General features: G+C 35.9%; 1 protein-coding gene across 2 annotated transcripts in view; it reads left to right on the top strand.

Moving 5' to 3' along the window:
• mRpL46 (mitochondrial ribosomal protein L46) overlaps positions 1-21,360 on the top strand; it is a 77,451-nt gene extending 56,091 nt beyond the window's left edge. For both annotated transcript variants that reach the window (XM_090390974.1, XM_090390973.1), the window contains one exon: positions 21,142-21,360. In XM_090390974.1, coding sequence (XP_090247100.1) covers positions 21,142-21,339 — 198 coding nt within the window. In that variant the 3' untranslated portion in view covers positions 21,340-21,360. The remainder of the gene's footprint in view (positions 1-21,141) is intronic.
• Positions 21,361-21,866: the final 506 nt, after the last annotated feature.

The raw sequence follows: 21,866 nt of genomic DNA, 5'->3' as shown, positions 1-21,866 counted from the left end.
CAAGAAAGTGTAATAGGTGAAAAAGCAGTCAGAATGGATAAGATGAAATGGTTAGAAGCCCAATGCAATAATACAGAACAGCACTATGGAGAGCATAAAACTAAGGAGGTGTACAAAATGATTAGAACTATTAATAGAAGGTGGCAACCAAAACAGACCACAATTAATGATGTAAAAAGCAAAGTATTGATGAGTAAAGATAAAATTGTACAGCAGTGGACAAGATACTGTAGTGAGTTATATAAAGAAAAACTAGATTTAGATAGCATTGGGTAACTGACTGAAGAATTGAAGCAGATATCACCATCATGTAATGAGTATGATATGGACATTTTAAGAGGAGAAGTAGAAAAAGAAATAGGAGGGCTAAAACACAACAAGAGTCCTGGTAATGATAACATCATTGGAGAAATGATTAAATATGGTGGCGAAAGTATGGTTACAGAAATGCACCAACTGTGTAATATGGTATGGAAAGAAGGGAAAATGCCAGATGAGTGGGTGAAATCGATATTAGTGACATTATACAAGAAAAGAAATAAGCTAGAATGTAAAAATTAAAGAACAATTGCCTTGACAAGTCATCTTGGTAAGATGATGATGATATTGACAGAAAGATTGAGAACACAATTGGAAGCATACCTTGCAGACGAGCAAGCAGGATTTAGGAAAGACAGAACTACAATTCAACAGATTGTGACAATGCGGTTAATAGCAGAGAAAGTTAGGAAAAAAAACAAAAACATATATATTTGCTTTGTTGATTTTCATAAGGCATTTGACAGTATCGACCAGAAAGTGACATTAGCAGTGCTAGAATCCTATGGAATTGACAGAAAATTAATATAGCTATTAAAATATATTTATAAGAATGCAGTTTGCAGCAGTTAGAATAGATGATGATTTGGGGAAGTGGTTTAGAACAGGCAGAGGTACTAAACAGGGGGGGGGGGGGGGGGGCTCAATATCACCAAACATTTTCATCGCACATTTAGAAAGAGCAATGGATAAAATGAAGGAAGATGCAAAAAGGAATATCAGTGCATGGGATGAGAATTAACAATCTGAGATTTGCAGATGACATTGTTATTATTGAAGAAAGCAAAAGAGAACTACAAAAAGCATTGAAACTGTTAAATGAGGAAGGGAAAAGATTTGGACTTGTTATGAACATGGAAAAAATAAAGACAATGGTATTTGGTGAGAAGAACACGAAACAAAAATACAAGTAGATGGAATTGATATAGAAAATGTAGAAGAATTCACATATTTGGGAAGTAAAATGACATATGATTTGGACTGTAAAAAAGAAATAAAGACCAGACTCGCAAAGGAAAGAACAAATCTGAAGGCCATGGATAACACCTGCAAACAAAACTAAGCGTACTGGAAACATGCATCTTTAGTGGTGTACTGTATGGATCTGAAACGTGGGTAATAAATAATCAAGAAAGAGAATTTTGGCATTTGAAAGAACTTGTTACAAAAAGATTCTAAGAATAGGATGGATACAGAAAGTTGCAAATGAAGAGCTCTATCGGAAGATACAACCAAAGGGGAATCTAATGCAGAAGATTTTAAAATGGAAGCTGCAGTTATTTGGACACATCTGCAGAATGAATGAGGACTGGAAGACATTCATGTTTGGTATTATGCATGGTTTGAACAGAAGAAGTAGACTATACAGAGAATGGATAGATGACATAAAGGACTGGTGTGGAATGAGTGTACAGAAACTGTGACACTGTGCACTGGACAAAGAAAGGTGGAAGAAGATAGTGAAGGAGGCATCGCAGACACCAATAGGCAGTGAGCCCATGGTTTGTGATGATGGTGATACTTGGATAAAGGATTAAACCACGAATATAAATTCTTGGCATCTTTAATTTATAGTATAACCAAGTGAAAAAACTTTTAAAAAGCTAAGTTATGTATGAAAGTAGCTAAAGAAATGTTAAAGGAAGAATTTGGTAAGAATAATCATCAATTTCTATATATGCACCCTCAAGAGGTGTGCAGACTATGACAGCACTACATGAATCTCTTATTAACAATTTTTCTCCAAATTAGTCTATTACTTGTCAGCATTCCAACATTGTTGTATCTAACATTTCGTTCTTCTAAGACACTTCTGAGTGATTCTGTCTTCCTCTGGGCCTTTTATCCTGCTGTCCTGTCATCAAACACCTGTTTTAGTACCCTTTCCTCTCCTATTTTAAGTGACCATACCACCTTATATTAGCCCTGTTCACACATTCTTGAATATAAACAGTGCTAAGTTCTTTCCTAATGTCTTCATTTTTAATATGATTCTGCCATTTGAAAATGTTCAGGCCCCTAATTTTTCTCAGACCTCTCATATCTGGGATCTTTAATTTTTGATTAAGTGCTTTATTTCTAACCCAACTCTCAGAGCCATAACTTAAAACTGGTTTGAATGATTAAAATCTGAAGAAAACATTGATTAATTCATACAGGGAAGCATGTGAAGAAGCTGTTTGCAAAGATATAAAGAATCAGAATTCTTATACCCAATGTGTTAGAGGCAGTACTGGAAAAGAAAAAAAAATCATGCTAAAAGTTCTTAGCAAGTAGGTTAACAGATACACTGAGAGCATATAGAGAAAAATTATATACTGCTAGTTGTTGTTTTGGCTAATTTCTCACTTATTCCACATAAATTTATTCAACTGGCTCCCCACCATACCAGATTTGCTTTTTCTGTTCTCTACTTCAAGATTTACTTTGCGATCTCTAGTAAAAATGTTCTTAAATAGCTGGAATATTTTACGTGTTCTACAAGTTCTCCATTCAGAATACAGCTGAAGTTTTCTGTGTTTCTGTCTATTTTTATAGTTTTGAGTATCAAGAATGTCGAAAAAACCATTCGAATGTTTGAATGGTCTTTTTATTGCTGATTTTCATGCCAAATTTGTTACAGCTGTTATTCAATTTAGTTCAAGAATCCTAGAAACTCATACTAGATGAGTTAGGAATATAACATTATCTGCATAAAGAAAAGAGATAAGTTTTATATCTCCAATTCTAATATCAGGTTTAATGCCACTTTCTTTCATAATGTGATTCATATAGATAATGAATAAGAGTGAAGATAATTTGCATCCTTGTCATAGACCTGATTTTACATCAAACCATTGTCCTATATTTTCCTGAATTCTGACTGCATAAATATAGACTACTTATTGCTCTGTATAATGTTCCATTTATTCCATATAATTATAGAAGTTTGAAATGCTGTTCCCTGGGCACTTTGTCATATGCCTTTTCCAGTTCTACAAACTTAAGTACAGATCCTTGTTATATTCTTATGATTTCTTAATTATTTGTCATGAAGTGAAAATCTGATCCTGACCTTTTGGCCTGAATGTAGCTAGTTTCTCTTTGACATTTTTTCTCAGGTGCACTCGTAAATCTTAATTGGAAAACTTAGTAGAGAAATTCCTCTGTAAATCTCACGTTCAGCTTTATTTCCTTTTTTATAGATGGGTACTATGGGAGCTAGGTTCCAATCATCTGACAGCACTACATGAAGTATATAGACCTTCTGATAGGCCTTCTGAATTATGCAATGTAGCAACTGCAAAACATTTATACCTTCATACTTAAGCATTCCTGATCGAATATCATCTACTCCAGCTGCCTTTCAAATTTTTGACAGCTTTTCAACTTCCTGTTGGCATTCCTCTTGAAAGTTTTCTACTGTGGTTCTATCACTACTTGTTTCATGTAACAGTCTTTGAAAGGCTGTTACATGAAACAAGTAACAGTAATTTCTTCATAGTAATTACTGTTACTTGTTACAGTAATTACTATGGAATTACTAAGAATTTGAGCTGTGCAGAAGAAAGTGATTTTTAATCGGTGAATAGTCCGCTTTTTTCCCCGTTTTTCTACGTTTTTGAGTGCTAAATTGTTTCTCTGAATACGAGTGTACTTCAGTGGTCGTTTTTTGGAAGTTAGTTGCTGTCGCGATATAATATATTTTGGTACTGTCGGAATCGAACGCGTAATGGTGGAAGACAAAACGAAGCTAAGTTACTGTATTTAGTTATATTTCATTTTATTTAATTATATTTAGTACTTAAATGTTCTGATGTTTGTACTTTTTTTTCCCTCTTATTTATTAATTGAATAATTATTAAAGATTACGCTACTCGGCAGTAAGGAATGGTGGTGGATTCAGCAGCAGTCGCAAGTGGCGTAACGCCAAGTCCTCCGCCATTTAAGAACTCAATTATTAGCAATATCATAAGGGACTTTGTGGCATGCAGTACTTGCGGCATGTATGCGTCTCGGGAATTACATATGTGGCTTGTTAAAGAGAGTGGAGAGCGTATGTGCGCAAAATGCAGGCAGTTGGAGGAAATAAGTACATAGCAGACGAGAGGATGGAAACAGTAGGAGAGACGGAATGAGAGAGATATGGAAGTGCTAGAAGAGGAGAGAATGGAAACGGTAGGAGAGAAAACGGTAGGAGAGATGGAATGAGAGAGAGATATGGAAGTGCTAGAAGACGAGAGGATGGAAACAGTAGTAGGAGAGACAGAATGAGAGAGGGATATGGAAGTGCTAGAAGTGGAGAAAATGGAAGCAGTAGGAGAGAGGGAATGAGAGAGATGTATGGGAGTGCCAGAAGAGGAGAGAATGGAAACAGTAGAAGAGAGAGGTATGGGAATGAAAGAAGAGGAGAGAATGGAAACAATAGGAGCGAGGGAATGGTAAGAGGTATAATGTATGGCGACTCAATGATCCGTGGTGTTCAAGATAGGATGCATGAGGAGTGTTTGCCAGGAGGAACAATAGAAAGGGTGGCTATGGCAATTAAGAGAGGTGAAAGGGTGGATGAGATGATTGTGATGGTAGGAACGAATGACTTGAGTGGTAATGTAAGTCGGGCAGCGAGAGATATGAGATTTTTGCTTGAGACTGTACAGAAGAAGAGAGAGAGAGGAAAAATAGTGTGCGTGTTGCATAGGTATGATAATGATGAGCTGAGCAGAAGAGCGGTGATATTGAATGGCATAATAGCGAGAATGTGTGACAAGAGAGGACTGGTATATGTGGATGCTTGGAGTGCGTTTGAGGAAAGAGAGGAATTGTATGCGAGAGACCGTTTACATTTGAATGAGGAAGGACGTAGGCATCTGGAGAGATTGCTGTTCTGAACGAGTCAGTGTGTCCAAGGGAGGATGATAGCAGGGGTGGCGTCTTGTGGGAATGGATACTTGGAAGAAGGGAGACAATGTCAGGTAACATTGAGCCCAGTGGAGTCTAGAAGGGATAATGCTGGGTATAGAAACAATGGCATTTATATGCTTTATACTAATGCCAGGAGTATCCGGAATAAGGGAGAGGAATTGGTGGCGCAGATAGCATCAGCCTGGCCAAAAATTATTGCGATCACTGAGACGTGGTTGACAGAAGGGGATATAACAACAGGAATAGAAGTCGCTGTTGTTATAGCATTTTTCATCAGGATAGGAGGGGAAAGCGTGGTGGTGAGGTACTGCTTATGATAAGTGATGACCTATGTCCTCTAAGAGTGGAGAATTTGGAAGGAAGTGAGACAAATGATTTTGAGAGCGTATGGTGTGAGGTAGAGGTAGGCAAGACAGAATATTTAGTGGGGGTGTTGCTACAGACCCAGGAGCACAGAGGATGGGGACCAGGAGATGTTTAGACAGCTAAGTTTGGCAAGTGCAAGAAGAATGATTGTTATGGGAGATTTTAACTTCAGTAGTATAAATTGGAGAGAGGAAGATGCATGTAGCAATAGGGGAATGGAATTTCTAGAATTCTTGAGGGACAAATGTCTTAGGCAACATGTAACAGAGGGAACAAGAGGTTCAAAAGTTTTGGATTTGGTTATAGCATCAGAAGAGTTGATAATAACTGAGTTGACGTCTCTCCCACCAGTTGGAGAGAGTGACCATATGGTGTTGACTTGGAAAATGAATAGACATGCAGGAGTATCAAAGAGACGGGAACTTATGTGGAATCATAAGGCAGGTGATTATAATAGTCTTAGACGTCAACTTCGGGAAGTTTCATGGAGGGAGGAATTGGAAGGCCGGGATATCACTAGTGCGTGGGAAATTGTGAAAGAATATTTGTTATCAGCAATGGTAAGTTGTATACCACGAGTGAAGAAGAGGACGCAATTTGGAGTAAAGTGGATGACAAACAATATTAAACAGGAATTGCATGCGAAAAAGAGGCTATGGAAGAGATATAAGGAGACAGGTGAAGAGATGCATGAGGAATATAAGACACAGGCCAGAAGAGTGACTAGTGTGGTAAGGAAAGCGAAACTGGAATATGAGAGGAGATTGGCCCTAAGATCCAAAGAAAATCCTAGGGAATTTTTTAGCTATGTGGCCAGTAGGAGGAGAAATGACTGTGGAAGAATGATATTGTGGGATAAAAATGGGAATAGAGTGACTGATGCAGAGGACATAGTGGAATTGTTCAATGAACACTTTATTGGAGTATTTCATCCTAGAGGAGTCAGTTTTAATGCTAGAGGGATAGGACTGGTTCGAGGTCTGGAGGTACAGGAGGAGAGTGTGTTTCAGATACTGAGTACTCTGGATGTCAGTAAAGCTGTGGGACTGGATGGTATTTCACCACGAGTTTTGAGAGAATGTGCTAGGGAATTGACAGTGCCTTTAACATGGCTTTTCAATGAAAGTCTGGCTTTGGCAAAGGTGCCCAGGGAATGGAAGGAAGGTAAGATAGTGCCATTGCATAAGGGTGGTAACAGACTGGAAGTGTCTAATTATAGGCCAGTCTGTGTGTCATCAGTAGTTGTTAAGATCTTGGAGAAAGTAGTGACCGTATACAGCATTGGGCAGATGAGGGTAATGTTATCTGTGAGAATCAACATGGATTTGTGAAAGGACGCTCTTGTTTTAGCAATATGCTAGCCTTTTATAATAAAGTTACAAGAACATTAGATGAGGGAAAGGCATATACTGCAATTTTCTTAGACTTGGCGAAGGCATTTGACAGGGTGCCACATGATAAGCTGATATTTAAGTTGGGTCTGGATGTCAGATTGGTCAACTGGATTCAGGATTAGCTGTCTGATAGGTATCAGAGAGTTGTGTATGGTGGAGCAGTTTCCAGGAGGCAGAGGGTTACAAGTGGGGTCCCACAGGGCTCAGTACTAGGACCTATATTGTTTAACCTTTATATCAATGACATAGCCAGTGGATTGCAGGGGGATATTCAGTTGTTTATGGATGATGCGAAGCTGGGAAGGATTATTAGTAATAGTGCAGATGTGGTAGCCCTGCAAGAGGATTTAAATAAGCTAGATAGATGGGCAAATGAATGGGGGTGTCAGTTTAATACAGCAAAATGTAAGGTCTTGAGGTTTGGGAAACATCGATGGGATGCTGCATACTCTATGGGAGGAGTTATACTGGAGGAAGTAGGGGAGACAAGAGATCTGGGGTTGATGATTGATAGAAACCTGAAGTTTAGGGGACATATTGCAAAGGTGGTGAAGGTAACACAGAGGATTGCTGCTATTATGAGAAGGACACTGACCTGCAGAGATAAGAGGGTTATCATTCCGTTGTATAAGTCTCTGATCAGACCACACTTGGACTATTGTTCTCAGATTTGGTCCCCAGGATTTGAAGGGGATAAATTAACTGTGGAAAGGATACAAAGACGGGTGACAAAGATGGTTTCAGGACTGTACAAAGATAGTTATGAGGATCAGCTGAGAGAATGTGGACTGCAGAGTTTGGTGGATAGAAGAAGGAGAGGTGATATGATTGAGACTTTTAAACTGTTAAGAGGTGGTTACAGGGTTAACACTGGGGAGTTCTTTCGCTTGGTTGAACAGCGGGAAGGAGTGATGACAAGAGGCCATCTCTGGAAGTTACGAAAGGAAACTGTGAGCAAGAGGGTAAGGAGTGGTTTCTTTGTATGGAGGGTGGTTGAGCCGTGGAATGCATTGCCTGATGGAGTGGTGGGAGCGAGAACGGTCAGTGAGTTTAAAGAGTGGTATGATAGACTTTGTGTTTCTCAGGGGGGGGACCTCCCCTCGATGAGTCTTTTGACTCCTTGGAGGCCTGAATAATAATAATAATAATAAAAAATAATAATAATAATTACTATGAAGTAATTTATAGTAATTATTGTAACAAGTAATTACTTCATACTTCTAAAATATCCTTGTCTTCAGTTTTCATGTCACCTTTATCATGTTTGATTCCATTCACAGTACCCTATCCTACATTTCTAAGTTTTTTCAATAACCTCCAGAACATTTTGCCACCTTTCTGTTCTAATGACTCAAAAATTCCTCCATTTCTTCATCAGAAGAATCTTCTTTGGGACTATATAGGTACAAATAAGTTTCATTGTTCATTTCCTCATTTGGAATTATATAAGCCCATGTAACTCTATTTGAAACTACCTTCCAATGAAGAAGTTTATTAGTGTTGAATATATTTGGCATTGAATGCTATCACTACTCCTTCCATTCCTTGATCATTATTGCCTGAATATAATATCCTGTACTTATTTTTAATAAGATCTCACTGGTTTTGTCTTCTTTGTTTCAGTGAGGCCATTTCTGTCCACATGGTACTTTTTCCAGTTCTTCTGCAAGTTTGATTTCTTTTCCAGTTCTTCTGTAAGTTTGATTTTTTTTCCATTAATACTTCTTATATTGATGATTCCTATCTTCAGTTCTTCTTTTGACATTGGGTTTTTTCTTCTTCTTTAGATGTTAAGCTTGAGTCTGTTCCAGTAGCTAACTTTTCACTGCTCACCGTGATTCCCTGACAAAAAACAGTATGGGCTTTGTTTAATCCGGTGACATCCAAGCTGGCTTGAAATTTCATCATGTTGTATCATCATATGTGTATCTGGTTTAAGCCAGTAGAGAGTGCAATTTGGTCAGCTAAGTTTCATTCTAAGTACCCAATCAATACTAATGGGGCTCACCATGTGAAGGTAAAAATTGGACATTATTTCAGAAGCCCCAGTCAGTTCTCTGCGTTCCTTAAATGCAACGTGGAGATTTTCCCCCAGTTATTTGACTTTGACCCTTAAGCAACCCTTTGGTAAGAATATAGAAAATATTACAAAGGGAAAAATGTTCTGGAGGCCATTGAAAAAAGTGTAGAAATGAAAGAAGGAATATTCCCAAAGGAATCAGAGATGACAATGGTGCATAAAAATTAAAAATAAGAGTATTCTTGATGTCTTAAATATTTTATCAGTCCCACATATGAGATGTTGCAAAACCTGTAGTGCATCAGTATGGCATGTGATGTATGGATAGAATCACTTTGAAAGATTGCTAAATGAAACAAGTAATGGGTGAGGAGTGGTAGAAAATGTTCAAGAAGAATGCATTGAGTACATAATGTTTGAGGTACAAAAGTCTTCAGAAACCTGAAATGTGGAAAGATGGCTGGAATTGATGATACTAGACGAGACCATCTCATATTCCAGATGATTGGAGTGGGGCTTCTGTAGTACCCACTTAGTAAAGGGAAACAAAACATTGTGAAAATTACAAAGAATCTAACATTGTTCCAAGTAAGATTTATTCAGTCATACTTGATTTGTGTCAAAACTTTTTTGGAGCAGAAAACTTTGAAAACACTGGAATAGAAATAAACAATTTACTGACTAAAATTAATCATTTACATTCCAAGCGTTCGTAGCTCAAGCTGCCATTATCAGAATCATTTTAACTACACATGCACACTCAGTGAAGACAAAACAAAATTACTTGGATAATAAGGACAGTCATGTATGGAGGGCAATAGTGGTTCTCTTGTGGTGATTTCTGTTATTAATGATGATGGGTAGATAAGGAAGTGCACCAAAATCTATGCAAGATCATACTGTACCCACTTAGTATGTAAAAGTTCTGTTACAGTTATCTGGATTCTGTACAACTTTTTCTATGTGATGAAGTGGACTTTCTCTAAAACATGATGTGAGAGTCTGCTTTTTGGTTGTCTCTTCTGGATGTATTTTTTATGTTCTTTTTTCCTGACCAAGGTAGTCTGTCCGAAATGCTGAGTTCCACACTTGGCAGGGGATATTTGTAGACACTTGGGAAGAAAGATGGTCCTAGCCAATATTCCCTCTTTTTCCAGCCCATGTGTGTGTATGAAAAACATTTTGTGCACAAGTTTCCAGTCTCAGACTCGGTATGCATGGTAACCTGTGCTCATAATAGTGAAAGTCACAAGCCACAAACTTTAATATGATACACTTAAAACTGGTCACAACAGCTTTGTTAAAAGATGTTGTATGTTGCATGCTAAATATTTCTATAAGAGCAACCTAAATGCTCACTCCTTCAGCTGTTTAAATACTGCATATACATCACATTTGTCCACGCTAAAAGTTAAACAAATTTGGTTCTTTTCTGCTTTAATTGCAATAGCAACTGAAATGCTTATTCCTTCAGCTATTTAAATACTGCATATACATCACATTATCTTACATTTGTCCAGCTGTCTAAAATTTAAATGAATTTGCAGTTCTTTTCTGTTTTAATTGTTACAACAGTGACATTTTGAGAGTTTAATGTATGAAAACTACTAATGTAACATTTCTCTTATTACATTAGCTACATTGATGTTGTCCTATTTTTGTCTAGTTATAACCAGTAAAATTCTGAGCACTAAATTAATTTGCTTAAATCTGCATAGCTACAACAATCTTTCATCATTTTCACAAATTCAAGGTGAGTGTGCTATCTAGAAAGTAGACACTCTACACAAATATGCCTCTGCAGCTTGTTGATTTCAGCATCAGTTTACCCACACAGTGCAGGCTAAAGTAACATTAGAGTGGGAACATGGAGAAACTGCTAAATAAATGACAGGAATGATTTATCATATAATTCATTTTTACAGTACATTCAAAAATTATTGACTGTAAATTAGAAATTCTGAAAGCAAAAGTTTTATGCATGCAGTTACTTGGTGTGTGCTCCCATTTTGACTGATGTGTAATATCAGATGATGTAATCAAAGAGAGAATAAAACAACATTCAAAACCGATATCACATACCACTAATCTGGTATGGTTACTTGGATGTTGATTATCACTCTTATGTTGAAGTTTAATGGAGACAACACGTGCCTAAAGATAATAATTACTAACTAAATTTATTTAGTTAATGAATTATTGTGCCAATATTTCACCATGGTTACCAAGGCAACATTCATAGATGTAAAGAAATGCAGCTAAGCATATGCATGCAGGCAGGATACTACAGTCCCAGTTGGCTCTCTATGATGCATTGATGGGAACTTGCTCAAAGGTCTCAAGTTTTCCATATTTTAGGTAAAGTAAGGCAGCTGAATTTATTCAGATTTTGTGGATGTTGTAATGCTGCTGCAGATTCTAGAAATAATCTATTATTATATCTGCTCATATGTAAATATGAGTTTTGTCCCATGGGATCCAGTGATTCATGTCCATGGCACAAATTGCTACTCCAGAATGGCTGTTGCACAGGTAAAGGACATTGTTTGTTCCTCCAGATGGAATTGGCAGTTCTTCCTGCTTGTCCACAGTATGAAAGTTTGCAGGAGCAAGGGATGCTATAAGCATCCCTTAATGGTCTAGATCGGGGGGGGGGGGTCGCAAACTGGTGGCCCGCAGGCCGGATACAGCCCGTGAAGGTTTGTATCCAGCCTGCGACCTAAATGCTAAATGATTTCTTTTCTAAAAATCAATGTTTCTAACACCCTGTAGGGATTAAAATAGAAAAAATTCATACAAATTTGAATTTGTATGAAATTTTGTATTTTGAATTTGTATGAATTTGTCATGCAGCCATTTTAAGCCATGTGATACAATGTCAATAAGTTACAGGTTACCATTGTAATATGATAGTATGTTAATAAAAAGTTACTTCAATAACTTATATTTTTTTTGCCCATAACAATCTCTGAATTTAAAGTTAAAAAAAGAAAAATTGATCAAGAAGGCAGAACTTTTCAAGAAAAATGGGAGAAGGCCTATTTCTTTGTGGAAGTAAAAAATATTCCAACATGTTTGATATGTAGACAGTGTCACCGTGGTGAAAGAATATAACCTAAAACGCCATTATGAAACAAACCATAAGAACTGTGATAAATATTGTAAATATACAGAAAAGATACGTGATGACAAACTTAAAGATTTAAAATATGAACTGAAATTTCAACAGAGGATACTTTCGAATGTTATCACAAGTGATGCTGCTGTTAAATGTAGTTACGTCATAAGTGAAAAATTGCTCGGGCTTCGAAACCTTTTACTGATGGAGAATTTATTTAAAATTGTATTTTAAGTGCAGTCGAAATCATATATCTGGAAAAAAAGCAAGTTCAGTCATACCCCGACTTACATGAATCCAGAGTTACGTGGTTTCTTATATGTACGTATTCCCGTCCTGCTTCATGCCTCACCACTAGTCGTATCTTTTAGGCCCTGGCCGCATTTGCCAGTGTCGCACATGCTGTGAACAAGCACTGATGTGTTTTGCATGGTCTCCATTCATACATGATTTTTATAGTCTACAAACCTTGCGATTGTTTAATGTTATGTTTTTGATAAAAATTTTATCACATAAAAAATAATAATGTCGTCCAAAAGAAGCGAGTCCGATTCTTCTACAGCTAGCAAGAAAAGAAAAACATTGACTTTGGAAACAAAACTCAACATCATTAAGGATTTTGAAGGCCGAATGAAAATTTGTGAGCTAGCAAAGAAGTTCGATCTACAGGAATCCACAGTAAGAACAACCATAAAAGAAAGGTTTACAGATTTTGGAGGACATAGATTCTAATGAGGAATGAATTGTAGCCACAAGGCAAGGAATAAAAAAAATCATTAGCTTGCTATGAAGAAATTTTGCGTGATAAGAAAAAGACATTATGCCGTCAGAAGAATCTATTAGATTTTATGAAACCATCAACATTGAAATAACTTTCTTTTTTTATGTACGAAAAACTACAATTATGATTATATTTCTTAAAAAATATAGGTGTTTTTGTAAACCTTTGGTCCCAATTGTATGTTTGTATATATAAATTATATGCAAAATTATACCCCGAGTTACGCGAATTCGACTTACGTGCTTTTTGTTGGTCTTACCTACCACATAACTTCGGGATTTTACTGTATTTCAAAGTATAAGCCTATCAGGAAATACAGTTGCAGAGCGTGTTGAAGATATAGCAGAGAACTTCCAAGATACATTGTGTGAAAAAATGAGTTTGTAGTATTTTCCATTGCAGCTGACGAATGTACAAACATTATTAATACTTCCCAGTTAGCAATATTTATTTGTGGCGTTGATGACAATATGAATGTGACTGAAGAACTATTATATATCATTTCCTGTCGTTGTTGGAACAACGACAGGAAATGACTTATATTTGTGTATTGAGAAAAGTCTTGAAAATGCTCATGCAGACTGGTCAAAAGTAGTAAGTGTGCCTACAGATGGCTCCTGCTATGGTTGGGGTTAACGTCGAACTTGTTACAAAACTTCAAATGAAAAAGGAAATGTTGTGCAAGGACAAAAACTTAAATCATTTCATTGCAGAAAACACCAGGAGTCACTTTGTGCTAAAAAACTAAAGATGGAATACATCATGAGTGTAGTAATTAAAACAGTAAACTGGATACACTCTCACGCCTTGAATCATCGACAATTCAATGCTTTGTGAATGAATTGGATTCACAATATACAGCAGTTTGCTATATTATGGAATATAGGTGGCTTAGTCGTGGCATCATTTTAAAAAGATTTTTGAACTCTTAAAAGAAATTGACATGTTTACTTCAAGGAAAATTGATTCCTCAGCTCACCAATGAAGATTGGTGCAAAGACTTGGCCTTTTTAGTTGACATAATAAGCCACTTAAACATTTTGAATACTGCTCTGCAAGGACATGAACAGTTGATATGTCATATGTATGATTCAATTAAGTCATTTCTAGCAAAACTCTATCTTTGGCAAACCTAGTTGGCAAAGAATAATTTAGCCCACTTTCCTACACTTAAATCGATTTCTCGAAATAATAATGATGCTGAAAAGTACATTCCTCAAATTGAAGAATTGAAAATTCAATTTGAAAAAAGATTTTCTGATTTCAACCAGTTTGAAAATGAATTATTATTATTCAGTTCACCTTTTTTAATTAATATTGAAAATGTTGACGAAGAATTACAAATGGAAGTAATGAACTCCAGTGCAAATACTGAACTAAAAAATAAATATAATGAAGTTGGTATACCAAATTTTTATAAACACCTTGGCAGTAAATAAATCAAATATAAAATTTATTGTGCAAAAATGTTGTCAATCTTTGGAAGCACCTATGTATGTGAGCAATTATTTTCAATTATGAAACTTAATAAGTCAAAGTTCCGCTCATGGATAAAAGATTCTAGATTCAATGCAATACTTCATATTGCAACACGAAACAAAAAAGCAGATATTGACATGTTAGTACAGAGGAAAAGATATCAGGTTTCAAGATCACAATCAAATTAAAAAAAGAACTCGTAGATAAAAATCTTTATTTTTGTAAGTCACAATTATGTATTTAAATAATTTTCTTAAAGTATGAATAAAATGTAATTGAACTTATATTTTTAAAATTTAAAAATAAAAATGGTTATAAATTTAAAATTTAAATGGTGGTGTAACTGTTTATGTAAGTCGTAAAGGCCCGGCAACAAAAGAGCCTCTGTTAGAGCCTTCCTTTTTTTAGTTTATGTTTTGGGTCACAGAATAATATTGAATACGGCGTGCATCTGATATACATCTAATTGACTGACTGTTTGAGTTTGAGACCCACGGTCTAGATCATCAGTTCCCAACCAGTGGTATGCGTACTGGACCGTTCAGGGGTACATGAAAAATCATCAATAATGACGGAAAAACAAGTAAACTATTTTACATTAAGATAGGCACTGAACAAAAGTGTCAGTATTTAAAAACAAGGTGTACAATTTATAGAAATGGGCTTAAAAGGGGTATGCAAGTGGAAAAAGGTTGGGAACCACTGGTCAAGATGATGGATCTTTTTGGATTTACAGCCAAAGAAACTCAGGTTATTGAAGCCAGTGTATGTATGATGTCTGTTAATTACATGTATTCTTGTAACAAATAAGGGTAGCTAATTTTAGGCATGGCTTGAAGGCAGTGTATATGTCGTACCTTTTTAAAACTTGTGGAATATTTTTTTTTTTTTTTTTTTTTTTTTGGGTTGGGCAAGGCGTTCTGTTGATTTTGTGAAGGAAAAAGCCATTAATTTAAAAAAATTGTTACAGATGCAACTGATTTCTACAGATAGACTAGTGTGGGCCAAGCAAATGGTTTTAGCTTCATTAGCTAAGGTTTTGATAACACCATATTGCTGGAAGGGGTGGTGGTGTATCTTCCAGTGTTCTTTTCTTTCATGCTTACACTATGATCAGAATACATTACGAAAAATTATGGATACAACTACTATGTTAGAGTAAATCTTTAGTTTAATATAAACCAAAATATATACACTCGATGTTTCGACCTTCACATTAAGGTCATCTTAATTCAAATTAATCGAATCAAATACATCAAACACATCAAATTAAAAATCAGAACTATCAATTCCTGGATACACTAGTCACACTTCTTCCCTCAGGCAGTCTATCCTTCACTGTTTACTGTAAGCCTACGCACACTGGCCAATATATACATGCTAATTCATATCACCACCCTTCGCAGAAATTTGGAGTCACCACCCTCAAAAACAGAGCTATAACAATTTGCTCTAATGAACAAGCTCTTAAACAAGAATTAAAAATTATTAGCAATGCATTTATAAATAACGGATATAGCAGAAATACTATTAATAAAATTCTTCATAAAACTTCATCAAAAAGTAATATAGATTACAGTAAAACCATATCATTCCCATACATTAAAGGGTATGGGAATAAAAGGTTATATCAGAAAAAATCAATAGAATCCTACATCATTATAATCTTAATGCCACTTTTAAACCACCTTTAAAATTAAAAAACATATTCAACACCCCTAAGGATCCTCTCCCCCCATTGGCACACCCTGGAGTTTATTGCATCTATTGCACCTGTAACTTATCTTATATTGGGGGAAACTGGACGTACAATCTCTACCCTTAAAAAAAGAACACAAATGACACATTAAATATAATAATTTTAGTGAATCAGGCCTCTCAGATCACATTCTTAACACCCTACATCGAGTTGATTGGAAAAGTACTTGTTCTTTGCATCATACAAAAACTTGGTATGAACGGAAATTTAAAGAAGCCTGTGAAATTTTGATTAATCACCCTAATCTTAATAATAATGGAGGCTTAAAAATCCCAAGAATTTGGATGGCACACATTCTGCCTTAGTTTCCAGCAAACCCTGACTTTAGGACCCTAAGCAATTTTTCATTTTTTATTGGCCACTGTCCATACCAGTTGCAATTTATATGTATTTATATAAGTAATTTTATTTTCTGTTTATTTATTTATCTATTATTTTATGCATGAACATGTTACTCTCCAGCTTAATTAATTTTGTAACCTAATAATAATAATAACAGGACTCTAGCTTTGATGTAGTGAGGGTTTTTTTTTTAATGCCAGATGTCAGGTAAATAGTTTTAATGGTTGATCAGTAACTTTAGCATGCCACGTAGATTGTAGTGCAGCTTATTTCTTTGTATATTCTTTGTATATATATACATATACTCCAAAAGATGACCTTAATGTGAAGGCCGAAATGTCGAGTGTATATATTTTGATTTATATTAAACTAAAGTTTTACTCTAACACGGTAGTTGTATCCATAATTTTTCATAATGTATCTTCCAGTGTGGGTAAGTTTTCTGTAAACAGGAAAGGATAAAAATCCATTGGGTAACACCTGAATGTCAAGGAAGGGCAGACAATTATTGTTTTCTTTTTCATTGGTGTAATGGATCGTGTATTTTCATGTGTGCTAAAAATGTTTCTAACATATCCCAGAGGAGGGGAGAAGATACACTAGAAACAAGAAGAACTGAGTTTACATTTTGAAAATACAGCCCTAAACTCGGCCTCTCAAATTCACAGTATGACTATACTATGTGGATACTGTATTTGAAATGACTTTAGCACACTTCAACAGCCAACAGCATGGCATCTGTTTCGCTATTGAAAACAGTAACTGTCCTGTCTTTCATACTTTGTGTTTGTCTTTCTACTAGTGTACCTGTGCAGTGTGCCTATTAAGTAATGAAATTGATTTTTTTACAGGACAGCTCTTTGAATAAAAGTAACAAACATGTTTATAGTTTTGACTGCTAGAGTGTGTTGTAATTGCAGGTGTAACTTTCAAGTCGGGTGATGCAGCAGCTTTTGTGTGGTAACTGTTGAAGTAAGAGTGTGTGATGAAAAGTCAGGAGTTGCATCATAGAGAAAAGAACTGTGATAAAATTTTACTATAAATTAGAAAAAACTATTACAGAAGTGTACCAAGATCTAAAAAAAAAAACTTACAGCAATGACTCTCTGAGTCATGTACAGGTGTGCCGCTGGTTTTCAGTGTGGGGGAGTGAGTCCCTAAAGGATGAACCATGCTGTGGATGGCCAGTTTTTTCATGGACAAATGAAAATGTAGTGAAAGCTAGAGAAATTGTTGCCCATGACTGGTAAATAACCACTAGGCTACTGGCTGTATGTGGTGTCAGTAAGGAAATGGAAAGATTAATCTTAAAGAGATTTGTGCAAGGTTTGTGCTGCACACACTGACACATGAACTTTGATGTCAAAATTTCATCCACACAGTTGATCAAGATTGTAAGGTTGCAAAGAATTGTCACCGGTGATGAAAATTGGTGTTTTCAGTTTAATCTAGAAATGAAATGCCAGAGCATGGAATGGCATGAAACATCTTCTCCCCAGCAGAAGAAAGTCAGGTTGTTGCTAGAATTATCCACCACAATGAACAGTCAGTATTATTTAGGAGTAATGTAACATCTGTATGCCTACATGTGACATGTCAGGAAAGAACCATTCCATGACAATTAGTTTCTGTTGAACGACAGTGTGCCTGAACAGTGTGCACTGCCTGTGAAGCAGTTTTTGGCTTTGAAGTCGATCTGTATGATCGAACATCCCCCCCCCTCCCCCCCCCCCCCCAATTTGTCAGATTTGGCTCCCACAGACTTTTTTACTCTTTCCAAACATGAAATGTGCCTTGAAAGTGGGGGGGGCTTCAACAGTATTGAGGAGGTTCCCATTCAGAACTTCCATCATGCCTTTGAACACCTATACGACAGATGTAAACATTGTGTGGAGTTAGAGGGAAATTATTTTGAATCTGTGTAATTGACAATTCCAAATATAGTTCTTTGTTTTGATATAGCGATTGTCTCATTACTTAATGGGCACACTGTGTGTGTGCGTGCCTATGTTGCATTTGCCCATGGAGCTACCTTAGTGACCAAGGTAAAATATTGGCACAGTAATTTAGCTAAATAAATTTAGTTAGTAATTATCATCTCTAGATGTGTCTTTTCCATTAAACTTCAACATGAGAATGTCACATAGTAGGCAAAAATTTTCTCTTCCAATTTATCTTAGCCTGTTTTCAAGTATACTATGTTCAGATTTCAGTAGCTGCTATGATTTATGTTATAGTTTCTGGAATAAAAAAACCACTGATATGCAGTTAAATAATTTACTGACTAAAATTAATTATTTACAAGCTGAGATTTTGCTATCTCAAGCTAGGATTATCAGAAGCACTTTAACAATACATGCTCAGTGAAGAGACAAAACAAAATTACTTGGATAATGAAAGTCATGTCCATGGAGGGTAACAGTAGTGCTTTTTGTGATTCCTGTTATTAATGACGATGAGTAGATAGTGTGTCAAAATCTATTCCAGGTCATACCTGTTCTGTTACAGTTACCCAGATTTTGTAGAACTTGTGTCACTTCCAGAAACAGTCTCTCCAATTTAAACTGGGATTTGTGAATTAGCCTCTCTTTCTACCATCCGATGAAGTGGTCTTTCTCCAAGGCATGTTGTGCAAGTCCACTTATTGGTTGTCTGTTCCAGACGTATTTTTTATGTTCTCTTTTCCTGATTAAGATAGTTCATCTTGTCTGAAATACTGAGTCCCATACTTGGCAGGTGATGCTGGGAAGGAGAGAGGACCCTGATGATTCTTGATTTATTTCAGGAATATAAATATATTGTTTAGAGGTTTGTATACTGTTCTTATTCTGTGTTTTTTTAGGAGGGAGTTCAGTTTATCTGTTGTACTTTTGATGTAAGGCAAAAATGGTGTATGTATAGTCTGATTTGGAGTGGGGGTTTGCTGCTCTTTTTTAAGGAGTTTGGCAAGGATGTTTTTATTGTATCCATTTTGTTGGAATGATGTGAGTAGAGTTTTCTGTTCCAGGTGCAAGTGCTGGTCCTGATGACAAAATTTGCTCTCTAAAGGCTAACCTTCACTGTTCTGTCACACTCAGATACTGAATTACAGTCTAGATAAAATCTGTATATTCCCATATTAAGTTCAATATTGAATATGAATTTAACAGCCTTGCCTTATCTGGACACTTTAAATAACCACACTTTTACAGGCAATATTCAGTTTTCTGTTTTTCAGAAAACAGAAAACTGAATATTGCTATACTGAATACTGATAGATAATCCATCCTCCCTCACAGAAGGATAGGTATGCTGATAATAGGTACTCAGTCCATCTGGTATATTGATACCTTTCTGCTGGAAGGAACTACACAAAAATAAAAATCACTGTGATTACTATTTCATATGACATATCTGTCCAGAGAATTCTTGATAAATATCATTCTTCAACCAAACTACAGTTGGATAATAAAAGAATCACCATACCCTTCCAAGGAACATCAGAACAGATAGTTTAGATTCTTACACACCACCTTCAAACTATTTTAGAAATCATCTTCCTTTTCTAGGATGAATTATCCCCTCTGTCCTTACCTGGTGTGTAAAAATCTCAGACTGTTTGAGATTAGAATTTATGAGCACCAAAATTACATCAAGTTCTTGAAATATGATAAGTCTAGCCTGGCTTCCCATGTCATTGAAACAGCCATGTTCTTTGGAATCAAACCAATATACCATATTCTATGGATTTAAATATACCTCTTCCTTGGTATATCGACAACATTGTCAGAATGTCAGCCATTCTGATTGCATGTATCTCAAAATTCTGAAGTAATCACTATTAACTGTTCATATGTCATTAAAATAAATAATGGTTATTGTTACCTATCTATTCTATCCCAATGGCCTTTAAGGCCCACAACCTTCCAAGCATGCTTGGATTTCGTAACCGAAATACGAGGATAGAATGGTTACTCCTATGCCTCAAGGTATTCTTGGCTGTATCCCTGTGTGTTCAAGGGGCTGGTTTGCCTGCTTGCGGGATGAAAAACACCAGATAAACTGGCGGAAAAAACCCTACTGCCCGCGCCCAAGACCGGCTAACTTGGCTATGGCTGAGGAAGATCCTTCAGCTCCTCACATCTCCGACGGGAATCGAACCTAGGACACTCCTTCCCCAGGCATATGGTTGCGAAGTGCAAAGCCACTAGGCTAACCGCGCGGACTTATTGTTACCCCTGAACTCTAATAGTGTGTTCTCCTGTTCACTTAGCTCTCACTGAGATGAGATTAGCAAATGTATGCTACAACATGTCAGCATTGAGCATTGTTTTTATCAATCTCTTATTCTCTCTCTCTCTCTCATCTACAATTTGATCCTCTTAACAAGGCCTTCAGTTCTGAAGGCCTTGTTAAGAGGATTAATTAGTATTTAATTAATTGATTAATATTAATTGGTATCAATATGATTCAGTATCAGTACCATTTGATTTCAGTATTATTTGATTCAGTATTAATTTGTGAAATGAATAATTCAAATTACATCAACTTTTAAAAGATCCAACTTTAATTATATTTTCATAATTCACCAACATATTTAAATGAATCAGTGAATTAAAATGAATTGACTTTAAATTGAGAATAGTTATTAAAAAAAGCATTTTTATGTTTTAACATTTGTAGATATTTTTTTTGAAAGCTCAATGGAAAACAGGTAAGGTATGTGAAGAAACAATAAAAAAGAATCCTGATATAGAAGAATATCTTTGGTTAACTAGAGATGAACTAAAGGATATGCTAGTTCCTAATTATTACAGAAGTGTAGCATCATTCCTTATAGATGATTATACAGAAAAGATAACTGTAAATTTTGTTCAATAAATATCTGATTGTGAAGCTTCATTCATTTTGCCTATATGTTTATTACATCCACAGACCACATTAAAGTGTATAGACCAACTACAGCATAGTTTTAGTTTTGAAAATGTTATTTAAAACAGTAACTACAAATTTTTGTGTTTATGTAAAATAAATATTCCATTTTGGGTTGATCATTCAACTGAACAGCCTTGCCGTGCATACACATCAAGGTTATTATTATATGGATATCTCCATGGAGTCAAAAAAAAAAAATCAGCCAACACCTTTTATTCCTTTATGGGGAGTAGGCAAGGCCTTTATACCCTATCTAGTTTTTGGAGACTGAGTGGGCAGTTCAGTCTCCACCACTAGCCAATCAGAGATAGCTGGCCCATGTCTATCACTAATTATAGCAGCCACCGATGAAGAGGCTGGCAAACAAGTGCTGCTATCTCTTGGTACCTAACCTTAACAAGATATGTCACTGTGAAATAATGTGGGTACTACGGTCGATTTTCTTGAGTTTACGGGATGAAAAACCAGAGTTT

Source organism: Typopeltis vanoorti, chromosome 1 (assembly GCF_054136105.1).
Source record: "Typopeltis vanoorti isolate ZY-2024b chromosome 1, IOZ_Tvanoo_1.0, whole genome shotgun sequence".
Taxonomy (NCBI): domain Eukaryota; kingdom Metazoa; phylum Arthropoda; class Arachnida; order Uropygi; family Thelyphonidae; genus Typopeltis; species Typopeltis vanoorti.
This window is presented reverse-complemented; position numbering and strand designations above follow the sequence as displayed.